This window comes from Anomaloglossus baeobatrachus, chromosome 4 (assembly GCF_048569485.1).
Source record: "Anomaloglossus baeobatrachus isolate aAnoBae1 chromosome 4, aAnoBae1.hap1, whole genome shotgun sequence".
Classification (NCBI taxonomy): domain Eukaryota; kingdom Metazoa; phylum Chordata; class Amphibia; order Anura; family Aromobatidae; genus Anomaloglossus; species Anomaloglossus baeobatrachus.
The window spans coordinates 676,959,564-676,974,417 of record NC_134356.1 but is presented as its reverse complement, the minus strand read 5'-3'; the positions used below and the strand labels follow the sequence as shown (position 1 = coordinate 676,974,417).

The window sequence follows — 14,854 nt, the reverse complement described above, 5'->3', positions numbered from 1 at the left end:
AAGAGGTGGCTGGGTTCTGACCTCCAGGACAGAGCTCTCTCCGGGGGGCGCCGCATCCTGCACCCCGCGCCCCTCAGTATTGGGGACCATGGCGCTCCTGCGCACTGTGCAGACACGAGCCCTGAGCCAGGCGAGAGCAGCCGCACAGGCAGGGATCGGTGATCGGCTGCGCAGCCTGGGAATCTCCTGCACGAGCTGAGCGTTCTACGGCGGCGGTGACGTAGAGCTAAGAAGTCAGGTGACAGGACGGACAGTCACATGGCTCGTTGGTCTAGGGGTATGATTCTCGCTTCGGGTGCGAGAGGTCCCGGGTTCAAATCCCGGACGAGCCCTACTTTTTTTTTCTGGAAACCATTTTGCTTTGGAACCCGTGTGACTGCGGGTTATATTATTGCTCCTCGCTGCACAGTCTATATTAGAAGGATTTATAGTTTTTTTGGTTGGAAGAACAGGAGACAAAGCAGATAACATGGAGGGGAGCTGGTACTTCACACAGGCGGAGGGCTGTTACTGCAGAGGACCTCGTGGCGCAACGGTAGCGCGTCTGACTCCAGATCAGAAGGTTGCGTGTTCAAATCACGTCGGGGTCATAATATGTTTTTTTATTTTTTTATCATTTGTTTTTATTACTGTACTGTTTGTACTTTTTAGAATAATCTCATTCACTTGCAATTTTTTATTGGTTCTTCTTTCTCCTTTCCTTTAAAGGGGCATTCTCAAATTTAAAAGATAACTGTGAGTAACATCCCACAAAAAGCATCAGCCGGGCAGCAGCAATACAGTGACAGAGCCCCAGTCCAGCCGGGCAGCAGCAATACAGTGACAGAGCCCCAGTCCAGCCGGGCAGCAGCAATACAGTGACAGAGCCCCAGTCCGGCCGGGCAGCAGCAATACAGTGACAGAGCCCCAGTCCAGCCGGGCAGCAGCAATACAGTGACAGAGCCCCAGTCCAGCCGGGCAGCAGCAATACAGTGACAGAGCCCCAGTCCGGCCGGGCAGCAGCAATACAGTGACAGAGCCCCAGTCCGGCCGGGCAGCAGCAATACAGTGACAGAGCCCCAGTCCGGCCGGGCAGCAGCAATACAGTGACAGAGCCCCAGTCCAGCCGGGCAGCAGCAATACAGTGACAGAGCCCCAGTCCGGCCGGGCAGCAGCAATACAGTGAGAGAGCCCCAGTCCGGCCGGGCAGCAGCAATACAGTGACAGAGCCCCAGTCCAGCCGAGCAGCAGCAATACAGTGACAGAGCCCCAGTCCAGTCGGGCAGCAGCAATACAGTGACAGAGCACCAGTCCGGCCGGGCAGCAACAATACAGTGAAAGAGCCCCAGTGCGACCAGGCAGCAATACAGTGACAGAGCCCCAGTCCAGCCGGGCAGCAGCAATACAGTGCCAGAGCCCCAGTCCAGCCACGCAGCAGCAATACAGTGACAGAGCACCAGTCCGGCCGGGCAGCAGCAATACAGTGACAGAGCCCCAGTCCAGCCGGGCAGCAGCAATACAGTGACAGAGCCCCAGTCCGGCCGGGCAGCAGCAATACAGTGACAGAGCCCCAGTCCAGCCGTGCAGCAGCAATACACTGCCAGAGCCCCAGTCCGGCCGGGCAGCAGCAATACAGTGCCAGAGCCCCAGTCCGGCCGTGCAGCAGCAATACAGTGACAGAGCCCCAGTCCAGCCGTGCAGCAACAATACACTGCCAGAGCCCCAGTCCGGCCGGGCAGCAGCAATACAGTGCCAGAGTCCCAGTCCGGCCGGGCAGCAGCAATACAGTGCCAGAGGCCCAGTCCGGCCAGGCAGCAGCAATACAGTGCCAGAGCCCCAGTCCGGCCGGGCAGCAGCAATACAGTGCCAGAGCCCCAGTCCGGCCGGGCAGCAGCAATACAGTGACAGAGCCCCAGTCCGGCCGTGCAGCAGCAATACAGTGACAGAGCCCCAGTCCAGCCGTGCAGCAGCAATACAGTGCCAGAGGCCCAGTCCGGCCGGGCAGCAGCAATACAGTGCCAGAGTCCCAGTCCGGCCGGGCAGCAGCAATACAGTGCCAGAGGCCCAGTCCGGCCAGGCAGCAGCAATACAGTGCCAGAGCCCCAGTCCGGCCGGGCAGCAGCAATACAGTGCCAGAGGCCCAGTCCGGCCAGGCAGCAGCAATACAGTGACAGAACCCCAGTCCAGCCGGGCAACAGCAATACAGTGACAGAGCCCCAGTCCAGCCGGGCAGCAGCAATACAGTGACAGAACCCCAGTCCAGCCGGGCAGCAGCAATACAGTGACAGAACCCCAGTCCAGCCACGCAGCAGCAATACAGTGACAGAGCCCCAGTCCGGCCGGGCAGCAACAATACAGTGACAGATTCTCAGTCCGGCCGGGCAGCAACAATACAGTGACAGAGTCCCAGTCCAGCCAGGCAACAGCAATACAGTGCCAGAGCCCCAGTCCAGCCGGGCAGCAGCAATACAGTGACAGAGCCCCAGTCCAGCCAGGAAGCAGCAATACAGTGACAGAGTTCCAGTCCAGCCAGGCAGCAATACAGTGACAGAGCCCCAGTCCAGCCAGGCAGCAGCAATACAGTGACAGAGCCCCAGTCCGGCCGGGCAGCAGCAATACAGTGAAAGAGCCCCAGTCCGGCCGGGCAGCAGCAATACAGTGACAGAGCCCCAGTCCAGCCGTGCAGCAGCAATACAGTGCCAGAGCCCCAGTCCGGCCGGGCAGCAGCAATACAGTGACAGATTCTCAGTCCGGCCGGGCAGCAACAATACAGTGACAGAGTCCCAGTCCAGCCAGGCAACAGCAATACAGTGCCAGAGCCCCAGTCCAGCCGGGCAGCAGCAATACAGTGACAGAGCCCCAGTCCAGCCAGGAAGCAGCAATACAGTGACAGAGTCCCAGTCCAGCCAGGCAGCAATACAGTGACAGAGCCCCAGTCCAGCCAGGCAGCAGCAATACAGTGACAGAGCCCCAGTCCGGCCGGGCAGCAGCAATACAGTGACAGAGCCCCAGTCCGGCCGGGCAGCAGCAATACAGTGACAGAGCCCCAGTCCAGCCGTGCAGCAGCAATACAGTGCCAGAGCCCCAGTCCGGCCGGGCAGCAGCAATATAGTGCCAGAGCCCCAGTCCTGCCGGGCAGCAGCAATACAGTGCCAGAGTCCCAGTCCAGCCGGGCAGCAGCAATACAGTGACAGAGCCCCAGTCCGGCCGGGCAGCAGCAATACAGTGACAGAGCCCCAGTCCGGCCGTGCAGCAGCAATACAGTGACAGAGCCCCAGTCCGGCCGTGCAGCAGCAATACAGTGCCAGAGCCCCAGTCCGGCCGTGCAGCAGCAATACAGTGACAGAGCCCCAGTCCGGCCGTGCAGCAACAATACAGTGCCAGAGCCCCAGTCCGGCCGTGCAGCAGCAATACAGTGACAGAGCCCCAGTCCAGCCGTGCAGCAGCAATACACTGCCAGAGCCCCAGTCCGGCCGGGCAGCAGCAATACAGTGCCAGAGTCCCAGTCCGGCCGGGCAGCAGCAATACAGTGCCAGAGGCCCAGTCCGGCCAGGCAGCAGCAATACAGTGCCAGAGCCCCAGTCCGGCCGGGCAGCAGCAATACAGTGACAGAGCCCCAGTCCGGCCGTGCAGCAGCAATACAGTGACAGAGCCCCAGTCCAGCCGTGCAGCAGCAATACAGTGCCAGAGGCCCAGTCCGGCCGGGCAGCAGCAATACAGTGCCAGAGTCCCAGTCCGGCCGGGCAGCAGCAATACAGTGCCAGAGGCCCAGTCCGGCCAGGCAGCAGCAATACAGTGCCAGAGCCCCAGTCCGGCCGGGCAGCAGCAATACAGTGCCAGAGGCCCAATCCGGCCAGGCAGCAGCAATACAGTGACAGAACCCCAGTCCAGCCGGGCAGCAGCAATATAGTGCCAGAGCCCCAGTCCGGCCGGGCAGCAGCAATACAGTGACAGAGCCCCAGTCCGGCCGGGCAGCAGCAATACAGTGCCAGAGCCCCAGTCCGGCCGGGCAGCAGCAATACAGTGACAGAGCCCCAGTCCGGCCGGGCAGCAGCAATACAGTGCCAGAGTCCCAGTCCGGCCGGGCAGCAGCAATACAGTGACAGAGCCCCAGTCCGGCCGGGCAGCAGCAATACAGTGCCAGAGCCCCAGTCCGGCCAGGCAGCAGCAATACAGTGCCAGAGCCCCAGTCCGGCCGGGCAGCAGCAATACAGTGACAGAGCCCCAGTCCGGCCGGGCAGCAGCAATACAGTGCCAGAGCCCCAGTCCAACCAGCAGCAGCAATACAGTGACAGAGCCCCAGTCCGGCCGAGCAGCAGCAATACAGTGCCAGAGCCCCAGTCCGGCCGGGCAGCAGCAATATAGTGCCAGAGCCCCAGTCCGGCTGGGCAGCAGCAATACAGTGACAGAGCCCCAGTCCGGCCGGGCAGCAGCAATACAGTGACAGAGCCCCAGTCCGGCCGGGCAGCAGCAATACAGTGACAGAGCCCCAGTCCGGCCGGGCAGCAGCAATACAGTGACAGAGCCCCAGTCCGGCCGGGCAGCAGCAATACAGTGCCAGAGCCCCAGTCCGGCCGGGCAGCAGCAATACAGTGCCAGAGCCCCAGTCCGGCCGGGCAGCAGCAATACAGTGACAGAGCCCCAGTCCGGCCGGGCAGCAGCAATACAGTGACAGAGCCCCAGTCCGGCCGGGCAGCAGCAATACAGTGCCAGAGTCCTAGTCCGGCCGGGCAGCAGCAATACAGTGACAGAGCCCCAGTCCGGCCGGGCAGCAGCAATACAGTGCCAGAGCCCCAGTCCGGCTGGGCAGCAGCAATACAGTGCCAGAGCCCCAGTCCGGCCGGGCAGCAGCAATACAGTGACAGAGCCCCAGTCCGGCCGGGCAGCAGCAATACAGTGCCAGAGCCCCAGTCCAACCGGGCAGCAGCAATACAGTGACAGAGCCCCAGTCCTGCCGGGCAGCAGCAATACAGTGCCAGAGCCCCAGTCCAACCGGGCAGCAGCCATACGCAGCCAGAGTCCCAGTCCTGCCGGGCAGCAGCAATACAGTGACAGAGCCCAGTCCTGCTGTGTCTTCATAGTCATAGACGAAAAAATATCTACACCATCAGAGAAAAATAAGAAGAGCAGAAGCATAACATTATACCATGGAAACAAGAAATGTGTAAGCCAAAACAAAAAGGGAAGGCTTCATCAGGGGTCATCCTATCAGCAATACACAGGGGGACTCACCAGGGGCGAAACATGTGGGGACACACAAGGGGCGATATACTGTATGTGGGACTCACCTGGAGCGAAACATGGGGGACTCATGAGGGGTGATATATGTGGGACTCACCATGGGCGAAACATGTGGGGCTTATCAGGGGCATTACATGGGGGCACACACCATGGGCAAAACATGGGCGGCTCACCAGGGGTGATACATGGGGGGAATCACCTGGAGTGATACATGGGGGCACACTCCAGGGGGGAAACATTGGGGGACACTCCATGGGGGAAACATTGGGGGACACTCCATGGGGGAAACATTGGGGGACTTACCAGGGGCAATATATGTGGAGCTCACCAGGGGCGATATATGGTAGGAGTCACCAGAGGCCATATATATGTGGGGCTCACCAGGGGTGAAACATGAGGGGTGTTATATGTGGGGCTCACCAGGGGCGATACATGGGGGGCTCACCAGGGGCGATACATGGGGGGATCACCAGGGGCGGTACATGGGGGGATCACCAGGGGTGGTACATGGGGGGATCACCAGGGGTGGTACATGGGGGATCACCAGGGGCGATACATGGGGGGATCACCAGGGGCGATACATGGGGGGATCACCAGGGGTGGTACATGGGGGGATCACCAGGGGTGGTACATGGGGGGATCACCAGGGGCGATACATGGGGGGATCACCAGGTGCGATACATGAGGGACTCACCTAGGCGCCATATATATGTGGGGACTCATCGGGCCAATTTATGTACGGGGACTCATCATATATATGAGACTCATCAGGGGCGATATATGGGGGGACTCACCAGAGGGGAAACATTGGGGGACTCACCAGGGGCAATATATGTGGAGCTCACCAGGGGTGATATATGGGAGGAGTCACCAGAGGCCATATATATGTGGGGCTCACCAAGGGTGTTCTGTGTGGGGGTCACCAGGGGCGATATATATGTGGGACACACCAGGAGCAAAACATGGGGGGACTCACCAGGGGCGATTTACGGGTCACTCACCGAGGGTGATACATGTGGCTCTTACCAGGGACAATACATGGGGGTCTCACTATTCACTAGGGGCAAAATATGGGTGCACTCATCATACATCAGGGAGGGAGGCAGGGAGGGTGTGCTGCGCCTCCTCACAGTATGATGCCCCAAACATTCTCCCCACAACACATTCATGTCCCCCCCACACGATGCCTTACACAGTGCCCCCATATAACCTCCACATATCATGCCCTCAATGCACTTCCTCCACAGTATAATGTCTGCAGACCCCTCAGGCAATGATGCCCACAGCACCCCATACACAGTATGATGTCTCACAGTGCCCCTCCCCCACAGTATGAGTCCCCCACAGAGCTGGGGTCATCACTGTGCTGGAGGTGGGCATTGTGTATGGGATACTGGAGAGCACCATTGTACAGGGGGCACTGTGTAAGGCATGAGTGGGGGGCATGAATGTGTTGTGGGGAGAATCTTTGGGGCATCACACTGTGAGGAGACGCAGCACACCCTCCCTCCCTTTCTGCCGCTCTCCCTGATGTGTGGTGCCTCCCGATGCTGGATGCGCTGAGCTGACAGGACAGAACAGCTGACCTCGTGGCGCAACGGTAGCGCGTCTGACTCCAGATCAGAAGGTTGCGTGTTCAAATCACGTCGGGGTCAGAATTTTTATTTTTTTTTCCATTTTTTATTTTTTCTATTTTTTTTCTTTATTATTCACTGTGGGACATTTCTTGCGCCACCTCCAGTGACTGCTGAGGACATGCGCAGAGCTGTCACCTGCAGGTCGCAGGACTGTGGCCACGTGACACACTTGGCAGGGGCCTGATCCTCCAGCTCCTGCTGTAATAATACATAGGACGCCCGTGTGTCTTCAGGCCGTGCGGCACTACATGTCCCAGCACACGGAGAATAGGAGCACAGCAATCTGACCTTCCTCTTATGCCTGATACAGCCCTCCACTGCTCATCAGGTAGCGTGGCCGAGCGGTCTAAGGCGCTGGATTAAGGCTCCAGTCTCTTCGGGGGCGTGGGTTCGAATCCCACCGCTGCCAGAATTTTTTTTTTTTTTTCTTTTTATTTTTATATATTTTTTTTTTTTACTTCTTACATCAGTTTATTACATTTTTTATTTTCCTAGAAAGATTCCCTTTATTTTAGAGCAGGGAAGCGGAAATGAAATCCACTTCCGCCCTAACTCTTTCTGGCTTCTCTGCCCTTCTGTGACGTCATTGTACGGGACATCGGAAGGAACAAAGACCCGCGAGAAAAAGCGCATCTGGAGCTGGAGGTGAGCTGTGCTCGTGTGTACTGTGTATGTGTGTGCTGTGTATGCTGTGTGTGTGTGTGGTGTGGGGCGGGCAGGCATGCTGAGACTTGTAGTTCTGTTGTAGCAGTGTGCAGGAATGAGAAGTGACGCCTCTGGGTGATATCAGACTGTGTCTTCCATGGTCACCCAGCTTTCCCAGTATCTGCAGTCTGGAATGTCTCCACTGGGCACTTTGGGGATTGGGAAAGCTGGGTGACGACCCCTGGGTGATACTGTGGGCACCACGTTGGTTGTCAGCCGGCCTTTCTGGGTATAGCTGAGCCGAGCGCTGCTGATTATTGCTCGTAACCGTCTGCATGCTGCGGTCACCGTTTTGTTTGCGGCATGTAAGGGGGTTACCATGGTGACTGCAGGTTATAACGTCCTGTAATGTCATAAAGTGTCGTTATCCTCCGCAGGCCGGGCACAATGAAGCCCCCGATACGCAGACGCTCCGCGCCCCGCCGCTACCAGACCCCAGAGACCACCCAGCAGCTGGCATGGACCTCCCGGGAGAAGAAGGACCTGCTGAGGGTCCTGAAGGATCAGGTCAGCGAAAAAGTCCCACAGGTGGCCGTAGAGGGGCGAAGCGATGAGGAGGTGAGTGCAAAAAATGTGTGTGGGGGGGGGGCACAGAACGACACCCCCCCAGTGCAGACCCCTATGTATGCTCCCTATATTTCAGTACATTACAGTACAGTAAAATGGACGGCGTAAGGCAACACTGCGACTCGGCCCGCAAACAATGACTTGGGTTAGTGGGTGTGGCCTGATGCTAGCTCCTCCCTCTTGTGGGCTAAGATGGCACCTTGGAGACAGACTCTATAGATGAGACCATGATGAGGAAATTACTACGCCGGGTCGGGGATCGGTAGGTCCCGGATGTGCTTGCACCGAGGATCAGCAGGTCCTGGACGTGCCTGCATCGGGGATCAGCGGCTCCCGGACGTGACTGTGTCGGGGATCAGCAGGTCCTGGACGTGCCTGCATCGGGGATCAGCGGCTCCCGGAAGTGACTGTGTCGGGGATCAGCGGCTCCCAGAAGTGACTGCGTTGGGCCGGGGATAGGCAGGTCCCGGACGTGAGACACAATCTCCATATATTTCAGGTTTCGTCCTACTTTTCTTGGCTGCGCAGTCGAGCTGCTCGGGAGGCGATACAGACGGAGTACGGAAGGCTGGTTCGTCAGAAGAAGCTCCAAGGAATTCAGGATCCAGCGCCCATCGAGGTAAATGTACAAGGATGGAAGGAAAGGAATCACAGGCCCCGACCACTGTATCCAACCTCCCCTGAGGGACGCGCTGCACCCCTGAGTATGGATCTTTCCTTCTCTGAGTAATGGGTTTCAACCCCAAGTATTGCTCTTTACTCCTCTGAGAAATGGTCTCCATCTCTGAATTTGGCTCTTCTCTCTCCTGAGGGATGAGCTCCACCCCCAAATATGGATTTTCCCACCCCTGAATGATAGGCTCCAACCCCAAATTTGGCTTTTCCCCTCCCCTGAGGGATGGTCTCCACCCCTGAGTATGACTCTTCCCTCCCCTGAGGGATGGTCTCCACCCCTGAGTATGACTCTTCCCTCCCCTGAGGGATGGTCTCCACCCCTGAGTATGACTTGTCCCTCCCCTGAGGGATGGTCTCCACCCCTGAGTATGACTCTTCCCTACCCTGAGGGATGGACTCCACCCCTGAGTATGACTCTTCCCTACCCTGAGGGATGGTCTCCACCCCTGAGTATGACTCTTCCCTCCCCTGAGGGATGGTCTCCACCCCTGAGTATGACTCTTCCCTACCCTGAGGGACGGTCTCCACCCCTGAGTATGACTCTTCCCTACCCTGAGGGATGGACTCCACCCCTGAGTATGACTCTTCCCTCCCCTGAGGGATGGTCTCCACCCCTGAGTATGACTTGTCCCTCCCCTGAGGGATGGTCTCCACCCCTGAGTATGACTTGTCCCTCCCCTGAGGGATGGTCTCCACCCCTGAGTATGACTCTTCCCTACCCTGAGGGATGGACTCCACCCCTGAGTATGACTCTTCCCTACCCTGAGGGATGGTCTCCACCCCTGAGTATGACTCTTCCCTCCCCTGAGGGATGGTCTCCACCCCTGAGTATGACTCTTCCCTACCCTGAGGGACGGTCTCCACCCCTGAGTATGACTCTTCCCTACCCTGAGGGATGGACTCCACCCCTGAGTATGACTCTTCCCTCCCCTGAGGGATGGTCTCCACCCCTGAGTATGACTCTTCCCTACCCTGAGGGACGGTCTCCACCCCTGAGTATGACTCTTCCCTACCCTGAGGGATGGACTCCACCCCTGAGTATGACTCTTCCCTCCCCTGAGGGATGGACTCCACCCCTGAGTATGACTCTTCCCTACCCTGAGGGATGGTCTCCACCCCTGAGTATGACTCTTCCCTACCCTGAGGGATGGTCTCCACCCCTGAGTATGACTCTTCCCTACCCTGAGGGATGGTCTCCATCCAAGAGTGTGGATCTTCTCTCCCCTGAGGGATGTTCTCCACCCCCATGTAAGGGTAAGGGCTCTTCACTCCCCTGAGGATGGGCCCTTCCCTCACCCTTTTGGGGACCTTGTGGATATTGGGGCTCACCTAGGATCATGCAACTTTGAATTGTTTACTATTGTAAGAAATCTCTGCTGCCAGTTCCCCAGGGGCCGAACCCTCCACCTCCCGTTAACTACCAAATATTTTTTTTCACCTGACTTTGTTAGACCGTTGTCTGTGGAGCCCAGAGAAGATTGTTCAGACTGAGAGCAACTGTAACAAACCCTCAGCTGTTGAACACAAATTAGCAAAGTGACCGGTTCACTATTACGTTGCTTTTGATGAATGTGACCCGTTCCCAGCCCGTCATCTTTGTGGGTGTAAGGATCTGGGGAAGGAGAGGAGTTCGGTGCATACAGGGCAGGTGCTGGCTGTGTTATACAGCAGGCTCCAACCTCTGCAGTAATCATTGCTGGTTAACCCCTTTAAATGCCGCACAGTCTCGCGCAGCGGCATCTAAACGATGCGCTCCTGCTTCTTACCCGACGACGAGCTGCTGAAAATACTCCATGTTTGGTATCGCCGTAATCGCACCGACGCGGAGATTCACGAGGTCGCGTCATTTTTTGACATTGCCGAATTATTTTTATATTTTTTTTATTTTTTAATTGCATTTTTTTCACCCCAATTTCACCAAACTTGGATTTTTTTTTTACTATATATTTATATAATATATATATTTTTTTTTATTCTTATTTTCCCAAAAAGATGTGGACGGACTTGACTAGCCGAATTTGCAGCACAACAGAGGAAGCCATGACTGCAGCATTTTCACAAGTAAGATTTATTGCCTTTGCAAAAGTTTAGACGCCCCTTATCAAATGGCAGAAAACTACTGCGAGGGACACATCTTTACAGATGCTGATGGTCCATTTCTGTAAATTTCTCATTGTGGAACCGTTTATACATGAAATTTTGTTGTTGCAAAAATCTTGGCGCCCAATTAATTTGTGCTTTGTTACACTCCTTTGACGAAAGTCACCAGTTCCAGAGGTTTCATGACTTTAAAATATGTTTTGTAACACTGTTGTCATTTCAGACGAGGTGTGCAAACTTTTGCAAATAATTGCATATTATAGTCAAGTTTGTTTTCTATGTAGATGCTGACAGTTGCCTCAACAGAGCCCGAGACTCTCCAGCACTCCATCCCCTGTAAGGAGCCTCCAGCAGTGTCTGCTCACATGGGCGCACCTCATGGGCAAAACCTTCAGCACAAAGGATCCTCGGAGGTGGAGCTTAGCTCTTCGAGGGAGGAGTCAACTGCACATAAAGATTATGATGGCTGGAACAATTTAGACTTTGAGAATATTTATATATATCTGGCAAAAGCTGTGAGGGGAGAAGAGCTGCCGAAGCTGACGGAGTTTGGTATGTAGTCTCGGAGAAGATGGGGGGATTTGTGCAACATTTAGTTCAATGTTTCGGCTCCTCCCATAATTCCTTCTGGGTGTGTACATCTATAGATCAGTGATATACATGCTGCCATAGCCAGGACATTGGCCTTATGTGACAATGGGATTCTATGATGACTGGAGAAAGGAGGCTTTAGAGAAATGGAAGGAGCCAGAGGCCACCATGGGGCGGGGAGGAGCCGGAGGCAGACGCAGGGCGCGGAGGAGCCGGAGGCAGACGCAGGGCGCGGAGGAGCCGGAGGCAGACGCAGGGCGCGGAGGAGCCGGAGGCAGACGCAGGGCGCGGAGGAGCCGGAGGCAGACGCAGGGCGCGGAGGAGCCGGAGGCAGACGCAGGGCGCGGAGGAGCCGGAGGCAGACGCAGGGCGCGGAGGAGCCGGAGGCAGACGCAGGGCGCGGAGGAGCCGGAGGCAGACGCAGGGCGGGCAGGAGCCGGAGGCAGACGCAGGGCGGGCAGGAGCCGGAGGCAGACGCAGGGCGGGCAGGAGCCGGAGGCAGACGCAGGGCGGGCAGGAGCCGGAGGCAGACGCAGGGCGGGCACGAGCCGGAGGCAGACACAGAGGGGCAGGAGGAGCTATAGACGTACATGTGAGGGGGAGGAGCTATAGACGTACATGTGAGGGGGAGGAGCTAGAGGCGGACAGAGGGGGAGGAGCTAGAGGTACATGGGAGAGAGGAGCTAGAGGCGTACATAAGAGGGGGAGGAGCTAGAGGCGTACATAAGAGGGGGAGGAGCTAGATTCAAACACCCATTCTGCTGCTAGTTCTCATGAAATGACAGTTACAGTTAAGTTGTTTCCATCTATCTGCTCCGCTGATCGTTTCTTGCAGCTCTGGATGTGATTGGAGGGTTCTGCAGGATGGTGGGCGGGGCCTGTATAGTGGTCAGTGATTGGTGTCTGTGCTGTTTCAGAGTCGGCCGTCCTCCTCCGCCTCCTCCGCTGTATCCCGGACGAGTTCCTCCACCTGGACGCTCCTCAGATCGGCTCCTATCTGTACGACACTTACACGTTCCTGACCACACCGCTGAAATCCGAGGACACGGAGGACGCGGAGCCGCCAAGCGACGCTACGGAGCCGAACTGGAGGGAGCTGGGATTCTGCCCCCTCAACCCCCTCATGATGCCTCTGCAGCTGCTAAAGCAGAAAGACTGAAGACACTGTGCGGACCCCCAATATCAGTGTATAGTGTCTGTACGGCCCCTGACTGTGCAGACCCCCGCTATCTGTACACAGTGTCTGTACTGCCCCCTGTCTGTGGCGGGACCCCCGATATCTGTAGAGCGCTCTACCATCAGTCTCAGTGCAGCCATGCTGAGGGCCCAGTACAGATTTGATGTTATTTGTACACTGACGGTCCTGAGGAAGGGAGCAGGTGCTCCTGAAACGCGTAGACCTGGATGAAAATAAAGTGACATTGGTCTGACTATCTGAACTAGTGATCCTTTGGCGCGGCATCAAACACCACTTCTATTGTCTTCTGTTATCTGCCACTGGGTGGCTGCAGCCGTGGATCGATTATTCATGCTGATATAGTGGTTGTGACTTTCACAACCACGTCTGGTGAGTAACATTACTCCCCCCTCCCCTCCCTACATTTTGTTGGGTAAGACCCTATTGGCGCTTGTTTATCCACAGCTTTTTTATTCATTAAAGATTTTTGTGTTATTTATATTTTTTTGCTATGAAGAATACACAATTATTTTGAAAGTGGAAAATAATTTTTGTAGTTTTATTTACAACAGAGATTTGTGTAATCTCCTGGACTAGTGAGAGTCACCACCGAGGGCGCTGCGCTGTCACTGTGGGGACAAGTGTGTATGAATGGAGAATAAAATGCCCTGTGCCTAATACCGGATCAGAGCTGGGACCGGAGGTGCGAGGACTGACACCCCCCCCCCCCCCTCCCCAGTCGGACCCCCCACCCCCGTAACCTCTGCAGTGTGTGGTGTATGGTCTGAGCACTGACAGGCGGACCCCCCACCCCTGTAACCTCTGCAGTGTGTGGTGTATGGTCTGAGCACTGACAGGCGGACCCCCACCCCTGTAACCTCTGCAGTGTGTGGTGTATGGTCTGAGCACTGACAGGCGGACCCCCACCCCTGTAACCTCTGCAGTGTGCGGTGTATGGTCTGAGCACTGACAGGCGGACCCCCACCCCTGTAACCTCTGCAGTGTGTGGTGTATGGTCTGAGCACTGACAGGCGGTCCCCCCACCCCTGTAACCTCTGCAGTGTGTGGTGTATGGTCTGAGCACTGGCAGGCGGACCCCCCCACCCCTGTAACCTCTGCAGTGTGCGGTGTATGGTCTGAGCACTGACAGGCGGACCCCCCACCCCTGTAACCTCTGCAGTGTGCGGTGTATGGTCTCAGCACTGACAGGCGGACCCCCCACCCCTGTAACCTCTGCAGTGTGTGGTGTATGGTCTGAGCACTGACAGGCGGACCCCCACCCCTGTAACCTCTGCAGTGTGTGGTGTATGGTCTGAGCACTGGCAGGCGGACCACCCCCACCCCTGTAACCTCTGCAGTGTGCGGTGTATGGTCTGAGCACTGACAGGCGGACCCCCCACCCCTGTAACCTCTGCAGTGTGCGGTGTATGGTCTCAGCACTGACAGGCGGACCCCCACCCCTGTAACCTCTGCAGTGTGCGGTGTATGGTCTGAGCACTGACAGGCGGACCCCCCCCACCCCTGTAACCTCTGCAGTGTGTGGTGTATGGTCTGAGCACTGACAGGCGGACCCCCCACCCCTGTAACCTCTGCAGTGTGCGGTGTATGGTCTCAGCACTGACAGGCGGACCCCCCACCCCTGTAACCTCTGCAGTGTGCGGTGTATGGTCTCAGCACTGACAGGCAGACCTCCCACCCCTGTAACCTCTGGTCTATAAAGCTTCTGTATAGGAGGGCAGTCACATGGCCTCGGCCGGCGTCTCTCCTGATCTGAGCGCGGGAGCTGCATAGATATACTGGGGTCAGGAGAGCCGCCGCCGTGTGTTGTGATGTGATCCTCGTACATGGCCTCCTCAGGACTCGCTCTCACCACCGTATAAATGCAAACTGATTAACAAAGGTCTTCTACTCGGTCCGCAATTATACTATGGGGCATGAGAAAATCTGGCAGAACGGAGCCACGGTGTAGGAAACGATTGTCACAGATACATTACTATTCTATAACAGGGGGAACTAAATGGTTAATAGCTGCTGAGTAAAAAACCATATTGTACATGGATGACGAGAGAAATAAATGTCCCAGCGTTGTGGGATCCAAGAAGAGGGGCTGGTGTAGGGACCGCCACAGCTCGTCATGGATTGCAGGAGATGTGGGGTCCCACCCTATCCCGCCATACGCCAC

General features: G+C 56.7%; 1 protein-coding gene and 3 non-coding genes across 4 annotated transcripts; all 4 read left to right on the top strand.

The window, feature by feature from the left end:
* Positions 1-260: 260 nt before the first annotated feature.
* On the top strand, positions 261-332 carry TRNAP-CGG (transfer RNA proline (anticodon CGG)). Its single transcript has one exon. It is a non-coding gene; the product is annotated as a tRNA-Pro (tRNA).
* A 186-nt stretch (positions 333-518) lies between these two features.
* TRNAW-CCA (transfer RNA tryptophan (anticodon CCA)) lies at positions 519-590 on the top strand. Its single transcript has one exon. It is a non-coding gene; the product is annotated as a tRNA-Trp (tRNA).
* A 6,213-nt stretch (positions 591-6,803) lies between these two features.
* TRNAW-CCA (transfer RNA tryptophan (anticodon CCA)) lies at positions 6,804-6,875 on the top strand. The gene has a single exon. It is a non-coding gene; the product is annotated as a tRNA-Trp (tRNA).
* Positions 6,876-7,333: 458 nt separating this feature from the next.
* On the top strand, positions 7,334-13,171 carry SNAPC2 (small nuclear RNA activating complex polypeptide 2). Its single transcript, XM_075346689.1, has 6 exons — positions 7,334-7,502; positions 7,940-8,120; positions 8,629-8,748; positions 10,797-10,865; positions 11,189-11,456; positions 12,413-13,171. The coding sequence occupies exons 2-6, from the start codon at positions 7,950-7,952 to the stop codon at positions 12,652-12,654; spliced, it is 870 nt and encodes a 289-aa protein (XP_075202804.1). The 5' UTR covers positions 7,334-7,502; positions 7,940-7,949; the 3' UTR covers positions 12,655-13,171.
* Positions 13,172-14,854: the final 1,683 nt, after the last annotated feature.

Bases quoted from the DNA above. Each gene is read 5' to 3' on its own strand.
- SNAPC2 (XM_075346689.1), top strand. From the start codon at position 7,950: ATGAAGCCCCCGATACGCAGACGCTCCGCGCCCCGCCGCTACCAGACC. The intron at 8,121-8,628 runs GTGAGTGCAAAA...CATATATTTCAG, and splicing joins AGGGGCGAAGCGATGAGGAG to GTTTCGTCCTACTTTTCTTG. The intron at 11,457-12,412 runs GTATGTAGTCTC...GTGCTGTTTCAG, and splicing joins GCCGAAGCTGACGGAGTTTG to AGTCGGCCGTCCTCCTCCGC.